Raw genomic sequence first — 14,137 nt, 5'->3', positions numbered from 1 at the left:
ATAAGGGTGATACATCAATTAGGGGTGTAAGGTAAGTGAGAACTAATCTCTCTCACATTCTCAATCTAGCACCCAATATCTGACACTGGATAACCCCCCCGTTTTTTTTTTAGGTAATTCAACCTGTGTACTCCTGCCCATCTATACAACCTCTACTTTGCCTATCATCCGACTAGACTTCAGCTATAGGGATTATCTCCCATTCACTCTCTCCATCACAACATTTATTTTTTAACGACAGAATAGAAATATCACCAGAACACTCTCAGACCACCCCTGAATACACCTTCCCCCTTGTCCTATTGAACCAATCCAGCAACCAACCTATCCGTACTAATGTTTATATGCAATAGTGATGAAATGTCCTTATATGCAATAGTGATGAAATGTCCTTATATGCAATAGTGATGAAATGTCCTTATATATCCTCTGTATATACTCACCATCACTTATCAAATTCTCCCCGATACGACTCCCAGACAGCTTTCCTCATTTATTTTCTTCACTCAAAGCCTAAATTTAAATTTATCATTAACTGTCACCCCTTCCCCACACAATTCAATTTTGATATCTGAAAACATCCTCTTGGTCCCCGCCTCTAGAACTTAACCTTTCCTTACAAGTAGACCCCTATAATTGCCATTTCTTTATACAAATTTAATATTAAATGTTAATAGATTTGGTCCATTCTAACCTAATATAATTTTAATTACCGTAGAGAATTCTCACAGTTACTACCCATGACATATAACCCCAATATAAGTGGTAAGACCAAAAAAATGAAATCTTGATAACTAATCTCCTCCCTCAAACTTAACCAGCCTAAACTTTAAGATCCATCGTCTCCCCCCTCCTTTTCCAGTGACTTTTAGTGCACTCTCTTTCCCCTACTCCTCCCTTATCTCTTTGTTCCTCATCTTCACTCAGCTACTGATATTTTTATTTTTATTTAAAAAAAAAAAAAAAAAAAAATGAAATTTCTCGGAGTCTTTAAATGGTAGGCCGGAATTTTTTTACATTAGGTAATTTTGTGTGCGTCACCGTTTTTCAAGACCGGTTCGTAATCGTCGTAACCCCATTTTTACAATATCACGCAATTAATTTGAAAATTTCTGATTTCCTAATAACAGTAGCATGTAAATGTTTTACTAAATTCTTATTTATGCTTGTTTTAAATTAAAACATACAATTTTTTTCATTTCAAAATAATAATCAACGTGTTTTACTGATCGATGGTCATTTTTTTAATAGATTACGAGAAGTAAAAACAAACAAAACACGTTAAAATTAACATTTATTTTAATCGACGTTGTTTTATTTATTTTTCGTTTTCTTTTTTTTTTTTTACACCAATTTTATTCGAGGTGATAAAAAGAAGTAAAAGTCAACTTTTTCACTCGCAAATAGATTAATTACTAAATTTAATTTTTTTGAGAAAATTGAACTTTAATCGCTTCTTCGCAGTCTATACGCTAGCTTTTATTTTCGGATTTATCACACTTGAGATGAGCACCTTTTTTCCGTTTTTTTCCTTTTTTTTAAAAATTGAATTTTATTTTATTGTAGCCACCGAGACTTAGGGTTAGTAGTAGAATTTAGGAAGAGCATATGCTTGCATGATTTTTAACTTAAAATTAAATTTAAATTGGTAATCGTGAAGAAAGAGAGAGCCTGTTGCCTCCGTTTGACTATAGGTGGCGTTAATGTCTGTCCACCCAGTTACGGAAGCACAAAATGTATATAATGAAAAATAAATGTTTAATTTTAAACATGTTTTTTTTGTTTTTTTTTGCAAACATATTTAATTTTTTTTTTTGTTTTTGTTTTTGCAAACATATTTAAGTTTAATTTTTTCAAACATTTACGTTTTGTTGCTGGTTTATTTTCAAACATTTACGTTTTTTTTTTGTTTTTACGTTTTTTTTTGCAGGCATAAATATTTTTATAAATATTTTTGAAATATTTTTCTTTTAGAAAAGTTTGCTTATGCACTTATTGTACCGCGCTATTTTTTTTTATAGTAGTTTCAAGTAAGATTCAGGTTTTACAGTATCCTTTTTCAAATATATATAAATACTCGCGGAAAAGGTAAAATAAAAAAAATAAGAAAAAAGAGGGGGAAGGGTCCATAAAAAAATGATAAAAGAAAAAACGTTGATTTTGTTATTATAAGAACGTAAAAAATACTCGTGGAAAAACGGTTGTACCCATAAATATGTTTAAAAGAAAAATATAGCAAAAACATTTAATTTATGCTTGCAAAAAAAAAAAAAAAATTAAAATTAAAAAAAAATAAAAACGTAAATGTTTGAAAATAAACCAGCAACAAAACGTAAATGTTTGGAAAAATAAAACTTAAATATGTTTGAAAAAAAAACAAAAAACTTAAATATGTTTGTAAAAAAACAACAAAAAAACATGTTTAAAATTAAAATATAACAAAAACATTTATTTTTATTTCAACGATGCCATTATATACATTTTGTGCTTCCGTAACTGGGTGGACAGACATTAACGCCACCTATAGGCAAACAGAGGAAACAGGCTCTCTCTTTCTTCATGATTACCTTTAAATTTATTATTGTTTATATATATATTGTTATCAAAGGCAAGATAAGTTACTTTTCTACCAAACTGGATATAATTTTCGTGTTTTTATTCAATTTAACATGTTTATTCAGCTCGAAAAGCATACAGTGTTTACCGATGTATTGGAAAATTAAAAATGGCGCCCGACTCTCTCTTTAACGCGGTAAGTTCGGGAAAAGGTGTTATAAATAATAAACTAGACAAAATACTGTTAGAAATTCGCTCAATATATGTTACCGTGACATAACTTGATATATATTCGATGTTTCTTTAATAGTATTTTGTGTAGTTTATTATTTATAACACCTTTTCCCAAACTTACCGTATTAAAGAGAGAGTCGGACGCTATTTTGAATTTTCCAATACATCGGTAAACACTGTATGCTTTTCGAGCTGAATAAACATGTTAAGCAGTTCTCAGTTGCTTATACAATTACATTTAGAGATGCTTTGTTGCCTAAAGGGTGGATATTTTAAGTTGGTTTTAAGCTAATTTATTGCTTGCGGAGTTTCTTTTTGCCTTCTCAATTTGAAGTTAATTTTTTAAATTGGTGTGAACACTAGGATACTTCAATTAAAAGTCAAATATGAACAGGTAAAATTATAAAGGAATAAAAGGCGAATCAAATAAGGTATAGGTCGTTTAAATAGGTACATTCAATTTAGCTTAAATTTGCGGCTTTTGAAAAAATGACAACTGCAGACTTTCTTTTTGGCGTCACTGTATATCCCTGTCAGGGGAGATGACGATGTTGGGTTTTTACAATTCTTGCAGGGAGGTGTCAATGTCCTCCTATTGTCCTGTTCTCAAATTGTTACCCACATGATAATGACCAGGTTCAACGTTGCTTAACTTTTGTGATCTAACTAGAACTGGTGTGTCTGGGATTATGCCGAATAAAAAGATGTTACCATGGATCAATATAGCATTAAATAAAGATTGGAATTGTAGAAGTTAGCCAGCTTACCTTCTGGTATTGTAGAGAATGGTGATCCTAATGGTCGACCTTTGCTCTACTACAAAAATTCAAAGGGGTTGCAAATATAAATGCTGAGTTATAAACTAATATCGAGCCACTCTGCCATTTTTCAGTTGAGTGTCCATCTTTTAGGTTATATTATAAATGTTTTGTGCCAATCACTGCCAGGAGGGCCAGATGTGGCTCAGAGGCAGGCTATACGTTGTTTGTCAAGAGATGAGGGTGTGAAAAAAGACTGTGTCTTTTTATCCTTTTTCTTTTGAGAACTAAGAATCACAATTCACACCTCTGCAGATAATGAAAAATGATAATTTAATTCAAATTTCTTTGTTTCTGCAAATTAAAATGAGAATCAATAAAGTTACTCTTTATTTTATAACATAAAAAGGTGCATCTTCATTATAATAGTGAAATTCACACATTTGTGCATTTGCTACTAGTCTCTCCCTACTGGACAGATTTCAAAACAGAGTCGCCAACCTGATAGGTCCTGAACTGTTATCTAAGCTTCAGTCTCTGTCTCATCGATAAAATGTAGCTTCCCAGTCCTGTTTTACAAGTATTTTAATGGTGGATGCTCTGACGAACTACAAACCCTTGTACCCCCTCGACGTAAATTCTTTCGACAATCCTGACAAGCAGCAAAGTCCCACCCTACACTAGAGATCCCTAGATATAAGAAAACCCTCTCCTCTAATTATAGCTTCTTCCCCAGAACTGATAGACTTTGGAATTCACTTCCGGATTCCTGCTTCCCCAACTGTATTGGTAAGCAGAAGTTCAAATGTAATGTGAACAGACATCTTGCAGCTCAACTCCCTACATAGTATCCCTGCAACTTATGTCTCTGATAGTAGCCCTCTACATCAAAGTGGCACTGTGTCTTATTTGGAGTGAAAATGTAATAAAAACAAAATTTGAAAGTCAAAAGATTGAATTTCAAATAAAACCAATGGTATCTACTTATTATCATGTAGCTGTAATTAACATATCCCAAAATTATGAAAAATGATGAGATAAAAAATTAATTATTAATGAAAGTAGTTTTCAAAAAAACATTTCAAGTGTGTATATAAGTAAACAGTATCATGTCAGGGGAAGCAACATTTTGTTACAATTAATGATGGATGTCACACAATCATCTATTTGTCAAAGTACATGTTTTATATAATAATGCTGTAATATTTAACTGATTGCGACATGAAAATTAGGTAGATAACATTGCTTTTAGTTGAAATCAACATAAAAAGTAAAAAGTTATTGTTTTTTAATAAAAACTCAATTTCTCAACAGTTGGATTTCGCTATTATAACGAAGAAGAACCCATAAAAAAATAAAATCTTATGATTTAGTGGCATCCTTTTGTCTCAAGAGACAATGGATACCTTCTGAAAAGGTGCCTATGTGATGAGGAATTTATAGTCAGATAAAGGTTGTGCAATCTCCAACCTCACTTCTGATCTGAACACAACATTGCTTAAGTTCAGTGGTAAAGAAAACCGAGGATAAGCAGAGGAAAACTAGTCTTGTTTTAGAGGTTTTATTCACCTAAGTTAATAGCTCTACCAAGATTTGAAAGTATAGTTTAACTTACTATTTCATTTATTATAGCTAGGGCAGGAAAGAGAGGCAGATTCCTATTATTCCCCAAGAATATCAGAGAAAGTTACAAATGTAACATGCGACTGCAGCCGAGATTGAACTCACTACATGAGTTTTTAGTGTAATTCAAATCTTATCTGTGGCTCAATACTTGATGTTTTGCTAGGGCTATCATGGGTATTTTTTATCGTGACGCCATCACTAGATTGGTTGCCTACCACGGCTTAAGAGAGGCCCATCTACCCTTGAGAGAAGGATAGACCGCGCCAGTTTCCCAACCTGGTATTTTACCTCATGGTACATACACTGCCTCGCCTTTCCAAATGGTCACCAATCTGATACTGGCTAGGCTCGATGTTGCTTAATTTTGGTGATCTGGTGAGAACCGGTGTGTCAACGTGATTTTGCCATATGAGAAAGTTACGAGGTTCCTTAAATAAGTTCCCAGGCTTTTTTTGTACAGGCATTTAAAATTGTCATAGACTCTTAAAAATTCAGTATGTTATTGCTATACATCTTATGAGATGACTGACAAATTTTTATAATTTCAGGTTCAAATGAACAGCTACAGCAGGAATTGGAATATACCCTCCTAAAGCCTAATTGTCACAGCTGGTGAATTTCAAAAATGCAATCTGGACGTGAGGACACTTTAGAAGAATGATATGCAATAAAATTCTGTTTTAAATTTGGAAAATAGTTACAGAAACGAATGGAATGATTTTGGACCATCTTGCATGAATTGAGCATCAATTTTTGAGTAGCATAAGAGATTCAAAGAAGGCAGGGAATGTTAAGGATGAGAAGTGTGGGAAGAGTGAGGAAATTAGAACCCCAGAGTTGATTGGCCAAATAAAGAATTTCATAGATTAGAACTTGTGTGTCTGTAGAGAAATAAGTGCACAGTTTGATGTCAGTGTGGGAACTGTACACACAATTATTCGCGAGCAACTGAAGATGTGAAAGATTTGCGTGAATGCACCAGTCCACAACTCCATCTTGTCACAGACTATTTGACCAAAATGAGCATCAAAACAGTTCCTCACCTGCCCTTTGGTCCTGACCTTGCTCCCTGTGACGTTTGATTATTCCCTAAGTCCCTAAGCTCAAAGAAAACCTTAGAGGCTGTCGTTATGAGACAATTGAGGAGATGAAAGAGGCTACGATGAGGGTCATTGATACGCTCACACAAGAGGACTTCTATGGGGTCGTCTAGAGGTTATTGGAACGGTACAACAAGTGCATTGCAGTCGGAGGAGATTACTTTAAAGGGGACTAGATTTTCATGTGTGTACTATAAATAAAAGTGCCCGTAAGAAAAACATCTGGAAATTTATTGAAGGCACCTCATACTTTATTGCCATTTCTAAACTTACAGCACATGACATTTCTAAATAACTATTCATCTTAGTACATTGGTTCTTCAAATGTGATAATGCTATTATAAAAAATGAAAAAGAAATTTTATTGACTGAAATTTTATTGACAAGAAATTTTATTGACAAGAAATAGTTTATTGAAAATTTGATATGATAATCTGATATTAAAGTTACTTTTTAATTTTTATTTTTGCTCAGAAAATTATGGAAAATTTACTGAAAACGGAGCTGGGATACTCTGACTTGAAAAAGGCTGGAAGTGGAGGAGGTTGTATAAATGAAGGTGTAGTCTATGAGACGGACAAAGGGAAAATTTATGTGAAGTACAACTCAAGTGCTGACGTAAGTTATTCACAAATTTTATCTGAAATTTGTTTTTCATTTGAATTATCTTAAATTAAAGAAAAATGAAATGAACCTGTAATAAAATTTTTCTTTTTATATCTTTTTTTTTTCTTCTTAAAGAATTGTGAATTCTTCCTTTCTTTCCTCTGTCCATCCATCCCAGCCCCAAAATAAGTAAAGTTATGAAAAGATCAAAATTTCTTATGAAATACTAATGCAGTTAATCAATATACTAATAAATTATGATGTTTTGACTTGCTTGATTCTACAAGTATTTAACTGTCATTAATTTCCCTGATAGAAGACTCACAGTAAGGACTACTTGAATGTTGTCAACATCCCAACTGAAAGTAATATTATGAAACTAGGAAGACTCAAACAAGGCATGCGACAAATTGTCAATCTATACTGATGTCCACTTCACCAGCAGCAGCAGCAGCAGCAGCAGCAGCAGCAGCACCACCACCACCACCACCACCACCAATAACAACAGCAACAGCAATACCAGCAGCAACAGCATCATTACCACCACCACTAGCAACACCAACACCACCAACAGCAGAGAGATGATAGTAACTAATTGGTTATGGATGTGTCAAGTTCATATTCAGCTTGTTCCACAGAAACACTTTCATTTATGGATGTTGGCAACCCTTATGTAGTTCCTCCCATAAATACGTGATATCCTTCTAGAAATAATTCTTAATAGAATGATATCAGAGAAACGAATGCCAACAAAATTAACATGAATTATGCTCAACAACAACAAAAACAACAACAATAAACCTCAAATATCATCCAATCAAAAAGAGGAAAGTAAAAAGCGAACCTTGGCTTTACGTTCGGCAGCCTCATAACTTTCGGTTTCCTTATTTTTACCTTTAGTTCTCATATTCCAAGAGAAGTGTTGTTTCCTTATTTGCAATCTATCCAGCTAACAGTTATTAGCTTCAAACTGTTTTTTTTTTAAGCTCTATACATCAAGTGGCTTTATACTTTGTCTAGAGTGATTTCCATAAAAATGAAGAAAAAAATGTTGTGGAGTAATAAACACCTTTCACTGCCAGAAATGGCTATACAATAGTTAGTATTTGTTTTTTTAGGATCAAATAAATTTGAGGCACCCCAGAATGAGCAACATTCAAATGAACACATTTTGACATAACACTGTTTTATCGCTTATGATAAAAGATTATTATAAATAATTTATTACACAATTCAATATTTTTTTAAATACCTTTTTCAAATTTGTGTGACATCATCTCTGCAAAACATGTTTTTGTTTAAATGTTTTTTTAATATTTGTTTGTTGATACATTTTGATTAAACAAAAAGTTTTGTAAATAAACTTTATTTTATAAATCCCCAAAGTGTATCTAATCAAACGTTTTGTAGATAAAACTATTCTTTTTATTAAAAATATGTGTGTAATAAAATATACTTGTGAATAAAATTATGTATTTTTTAAACTAATAGTAAAACTTACTGTAAATAAAATTCTGTATTTGTTTAAAAACTACAAGTAAAACTTATTGCAAATGAAACAGTATTTTTTTTAAACTAATAGTAAAATTTATTATAAATAAAACTGAAATTTTACAACTATTAGTAAAACTTATTTCAAATGAAACACTGTAATTTTCTAAAAACTTATTGTAAGTGAACAGCTTTTTTTGTAAAATATACCATATTCTTTGGTTCATAATTCAACCTTAACTAAAAGAAGAATTTGGGTTAAGGCAAAATGTGGCCTTTTAATTGATTCTTATTCGGGGGTGTCTCAAGTTCATTTTATCCATTATTATTGAGAAATAAAAAAATAGTTGATTTCAAATCTTGTATTTGAGTGTATTTATTCTTATTAACTGTCAGACTAAGATACAACACAAACACATCCACAAAAATGGAATTCAATTTTTTAATTTGTTTTAATTATTATTAATAGAAATAATTTTATTATTTGACTTCTTCAGACTACTGTTCTCATACTGAGTGCTAGTTTTGACAATGTTTATCAGTTGTATCTTGTCAAGCACAATATCATAGGAAAATATAGAATTTGTCCCGATCTCAACTGGTAGCAGTGGGAGCACTAAATATTGAGAGAGAAAAATAGGAACTTCTTCCTCTGTAGATGTGGCGATTGTGATGGTGTTGCTCATCGGATGTAATATAGCATTTTATTTTCATGAGTGAATGTGCCAGAAATGGTGGTCGTAAGCTACATAAGATAGTGGCTGTCAGGATAGATGTATTGAATTTGTGTGTTGCAAACCTATTGCAATCAAAATATTATATATGGAGGTATGTGTATACAATTGTTCATATTTGATCACATAGAACCCCAAAATGTTTTTGTAAATTCATTCAGTTCATTCTAAAATGTTTTTACAGTAGTATTTTAAAAAAGTTGATTAGATAATTGGTTCCCCAAAATATTACTTTGGATTAGAAAAAAATCATATTGTATGGTAGATTTCACTTTTAAAATCTTTCTTGTTAATAAAATTCCAGTTAGAGGAAAAATGTTATAAAAACTGTTTTATCTTTCCCAGTCCCATTTTAGAAGTTTGATATTTATGTCAAAATTGTTATCCTTTTCTTTTCTTTTTAGGCACTTGCATTGTTTAATGGAGAATATGAAAGTGTTTCTGCTATATTGGCTACCAATACAGTAAAAATTCCAAAACCAATAAAGGTTTGTATATAATCATCTAGCCACAATCGCTAATCTATATATATAAAGGTGAAAATGTATGTATGTATGTATGTATGTATGTATGTTTGTGTGTCTGCTAAAATCTTTTGACAGACAGAATAAAAATTCACAAATTTGGTCTCATACGAAAGCCCCAACCTTCGCCCGACAAATATTGAAAAATTGGCCAAAAACGTTAATTTTTTTCACCCTGAAATCAGCATTTTTCTACAAACTGTCCTCTCATGACGAATTTGCTTCTACGCATGCGTCATGCGACGTCGTAACCTGATTTAGTTTAAAGATTAAAAAAAATGAGCCAATTTCGTGTACATCGTCTTGGGTCAGTTGGTTAGAGTGCTGGGTCATTATCTAAAGGTTTTGGGTTCGAATCGTGGTGTGAGATGTCTTTTCTTTTCGATTTTTTAAATTTTAATATTGAAGCAGGGTTATTTAAGCCATTTTTCACGTAACGTTCGTTTTTCTGTTTTTTTTTTACTTCGCTTATTCTAAGGTTTTCATTAACACCCCCCCACCCCAGACCGACCACACACACCCAAAAACACCCAGGCAACGCCAGGTACCCACCGATTTTTTAAATTTTAATATCGAAACAGGCTTATTTTTCACATGTTTTTTTTTGGTTTTTTTTTTGTTTTTATTTTTCAGATTTTTTAAAGAAGTTTTACGTTTGTTTTTATGTTTTTTTTTTGTTTTTGTTTGTCCGAAGATTTACATTTAACATCGTCCGTTTGCCTTACGTTAGTTTTTTGTGTGTTTTTTTCGATTTTTTTAAGTTTTAACTTTCAAAAATATTTACTTCGTTTATTCTTATGTTTTGACTACGCCCCCACCCCCGCTTTATTTTTCAGATTTTTTAAACAAGTTTTAACGTTCGTTTTTCTGTTTTCTTTTTTTTGTTTTTTATATTTAACATCGTTCATTTTCCTTACGTTAGTTTTTTTGTGTTTTTTTCGATTTTTTAAGTTTTAACTTTTTTTAATATAATATTTAATTTTTATTTAATATTTAAAAATATTTACTTCGCTTATTCTTATGTTTCTATTGAGTTGGTTTTGGTATCGGAAAATAGGCTAAAATTTTTCTGATTCCGATACCGATTCTGATATCGATTCTGATACCCCGAAAAGTTCTGAGTTTTCCAATTCCGATTCCGATTAATCGTCCCAACACTAGTTTATACTCTCCACTGAAAAATACACCTATGCTCTCTGCCATCCATCTTTCTTTTACAACTCCAGTGGTTTTGGACATGCAGCTAATCAACCAAAGTGAGAGCTCATTCCCATGGTCCTCTTCCCCCCCCCCTCTCTGCATGGCTGGTGCAAACATGTCATAGGGCAGCTAAAGACCTAGGTGACATCAATTAATGACGACCTGACAATACTATCAAGCCTACAAGTAGTTGGTCTCCAGCGATGGAATTGTGATAGGTTAGTCATGTCCTGTGACCTGACCCAAAATCGACAAAACTGGAGTGCAATGGTTCAAGATGCAGTTCGTACTCAGGGGGAAGCTGGTTTTATCCAACCAGGATGAGAGCTGCTACAAGTACAAGTATAGTGTAGTATCTGTCCAGTGTATCATGGTACTATCCTCTCAGGCATTATCTCCTCCTTTTGGAATGGCAGTAGTATAATACTATTCTCTTATGCATTACTTTTTTTTTTTTTTTTTTACTTGGGTGTCACCACTTATCAAGGCCCAAAGGCCACTTGAGGATAAAGGTTAATGAATGGAAGGTAATAGTGTAGTAATAGTTAATGGTGTAAATTGGGTAGAATTTGATTATTTATGGGGACGGCTCACAAAGAACTTGTTTACATTAGATTTGAAGGCCACCATGTTGTATTCAACCAAGAAGCAGTCCATCGGAACGGTGTTCCACAGGCGAGCAGTTCTGGAAAAGAAGCTTTGTTCATGGAATCTGCGTTTAAATTTAAATAAATATATAAATATTAACAGTACCCGTAATTTCCTTCCTGATCATATTTTTGTGTGTTTTTCTTTTGTTTTGCTTTAACAAATCATACAATAACTTCCTTTACAGTCAAGAAAAACAAAAGATCTGCTCATCAATGATGACAAACAAACAATAAAAATACTGTCGCTCATTTATACAACACAACCAAAAGCATAAAACATACTTCCTTCTGTGTGTAGTATCTGTTCTGGGATATGATGCCATCTTCCCACGTATTACATTCTACTTTTTTTCTTTTTTTTTTTTTTTACAGAGGGTGGTAGTGATATAATAGCAAAAACATGCAATCAGAAGTTGCATAGTTTTGCTATTATCCATAATAATGGCTATATCAGCCATTGCTTCTATTTCTAATTAATATAATCAAATACAAACTCCAATATGTATTAATTTTCTTTTTTGATTTTTTAGGTTATGAAACTGCCAACTGGGGGCGCCATGTTTGTAATGGAGTATATCAAAATGCGTAACAACTTGTCAAGCCAGGCTTCGCTGCTCGGTCTACAACTGGCAGAGTAAGTATGTCTGGGAGATTGACATTTGTTATATCGTGGATTTCGATAGAAGCAAAATAATAAATCCGAAATGGAATAGTCAATCGAACAACGTTGTTGGTAACATAATGAGATTTATTGTACAAAGAGTACAAACAAGAATAAAGTTCAACTGAAGGATCAAAACATCGTTAATTCATTACCCACACAGCAGCAGCCGTATAGCGTAATGGTGAGAAGCCTTGACTGTCATTTGTGCGGTCGGGTTTCGATCCTGGCTTGAGGCAGTTGCCTGTCTAGCCGCACTGATGAGCTGTGAAACAGCGAAACAGTACTTTATGTGGATAACTATATATATATATATATATATATATATATATATATATAGAGAGAGAGAGAGAGAGAGGTTGGTGGGTAAGTGTGGAAGAGTATTGCACCAACAAATGTGTGTGGAGTTTCTTTCTTTTGTCTTCCTAGCGTGTGTGTCAAAATTCTTCCTTTTCTATCTTTCCTTTAGGCATTGTCTTTCATGACTAGTTAACCATTTAGTGTTAGAGGGGTGCTAGGTTATTCCAAAATTATCTAACATAATTATGAACCCTCTTCTCAACCTCTATCTAGTTGTCAGGTTGCGTGATTGATCTAATGGATATTATTGCATACTATGGAATCAGCTTTGCTGAATCAAAATCCAATTGGATCTATTCTTTTCACGTATTCGTCAATTCCGCCTATCTCTACACATAAAATAATAATTTAACCATGTGTTTTGTGTTTCTTCTATATAGATTGGCTACACATCGGAATCTCTCCTAAAAATGAACATGGCTTTCAATTCAAAAGCATTCATTGTAGAAAGGAAAGGAAGGAAATATGATTTCCTAATGAACAATCATGAAAATGAAAAGGTGTCTGGAGAAGATGAATAATCTGTTTAAACAACAAACTAGAAGTGAACACAAAAGACATTAATATAAAAAAAACAAAAAAAAACAGATTCTCATCACAATGAAATGAATGAAGGAAAGGAATCTGGAAAATGTTCAGAAATACTGTGTCTTGACTTCCTTATAGGCGGTAAACCTAATATGACAAATATCATTTGGTGAGGCAAGAAAAGCCAAGAATGGACCAAAGCAGTAATAAAAACAATTGAAATGATTTAGTGACAAAAAGTTGCATGTCTAACATATTAAGCAGGAAATTTAAAATAAGAATTTATTTGTCTCCCTCATTGATACCGAGACAAATTAGAAAAAAATACGAGGAAAAATGTAAAATGCAATTTCTACTCCCTAAATATTGGTATCCACAAGAAAGGAAGTAGTAGAAAAATATTCATTTTAAAGATGCTACAAATTCCAAGTGGACATGTTTAAGATGCTTAATGGCGGCAAACTGTGCACCACTTAATAACCATTTTAAGAAAGGAAAGTTAAAATATGTTTGTACTATAATTTTTAGAATCAAAATAATTCTGAACTTAAAAACTTGTCTTTTCATCACGAATTGATTATTATTTACTCATAATACCTTTTTTTTTTATACAGATCAATCTCTAACAAAAATGGAAATAAAATGCAACAAATAACAGATCAGAAAATTTAAAACCTATAATTAAAATGCACTATATTTGAGGGGCCATCAAAAAAGATAATCTGGTAAATTCACAATATTTTCCATATCAAATATCTTGTGTTCTGCCAGAATGCTCTTTTTTTTTTTTTTTTTTAAATCTTTATGGTAGTTTGAACCTCTTTTAATGGTGCAATAGGATAAAAAAAAGAAGTTTGTTGACAAAGTTGTGTGGTTCTGTGGTGAGAAAAAAAAAATTTTTTCTTTTAAGAAGGCTGTCACCAACTTAAAAAAAAAAATAAGTTGGTGACAGCCTTCTTAAAAGTTCAACCTCTGCCCCATCACTGAAACGTGCCATCCTTGTGCCTGTCTTACAAGTATTTCAATGGCAAGTGCTCTGATGAGCTCCAAGCATTAGTACCCCCCTCGACGACAAACCCTTGGCAAACTCGACAGGCAGCAAAATCCCA

At 32.6% G+C, this 14,137-nt stretch overlaps 1 protein-coding gene across 5 annotated transcripts in view; it reads left to right on the top strand.

Annotated features, from left to right (window-relative positions):
- The window catches only part of LOC145277621 (ketosamine-3-kinase-like), a 90,180-nt gene that overhangs the window by 52,191 nt on the left and 23,852 nt on the right, over positions 1–14,137 (top strand). Inside the window, exons 1-4 of one of the 5 annotated variants that reach the window (XM_080129158.1) lie at positions 1,022–1,129; positions 6,749–6,892; positions 9,510–9,593; positions 12,010–12,113. In XM_080129158.1, the coding sequence (XP_079985284.1) occupies positions 6,755–6,892; positions 9,510–9,593; positions 12,010–12,113 (326 nt within the window). In that variant the 5' untranslated portion in view covers positions 1,022–1,129; positions 6,749–6,754. Of the gene's footprint in view, positions 1–1,021; positions 1,137–6,746; positions 6,893–9,509; positions 9,594–12,009; positions 12,114–14,137 lie in introns of those variants that run through there. The other 4 variants (XM_080129184.1, XM_080129191.1, XM_080129175.1 and 1 more) reach the window with 4 other exon arrangements.

Source organism: Euprymna scolopes, chromosome 1, assembly GCF_053919585.1.
Source record: "Euprymna scolopes isolate OS-2025 chromosome 1, ASM5391958v1, whole genome shotgun sequence".
Classification (NCBI taxonomy): domain Eukaryota; kingdom Metazoa; phylum Mollusca; class Cephalopoda; order Sepiida; family Sepiolidae; genus Euprymna; species Euprymna scolopes.
Note: the sequence above shows the minus strand (reverse complement) of the source record. Positions and strands in the feature narration are given on the sequence as shown.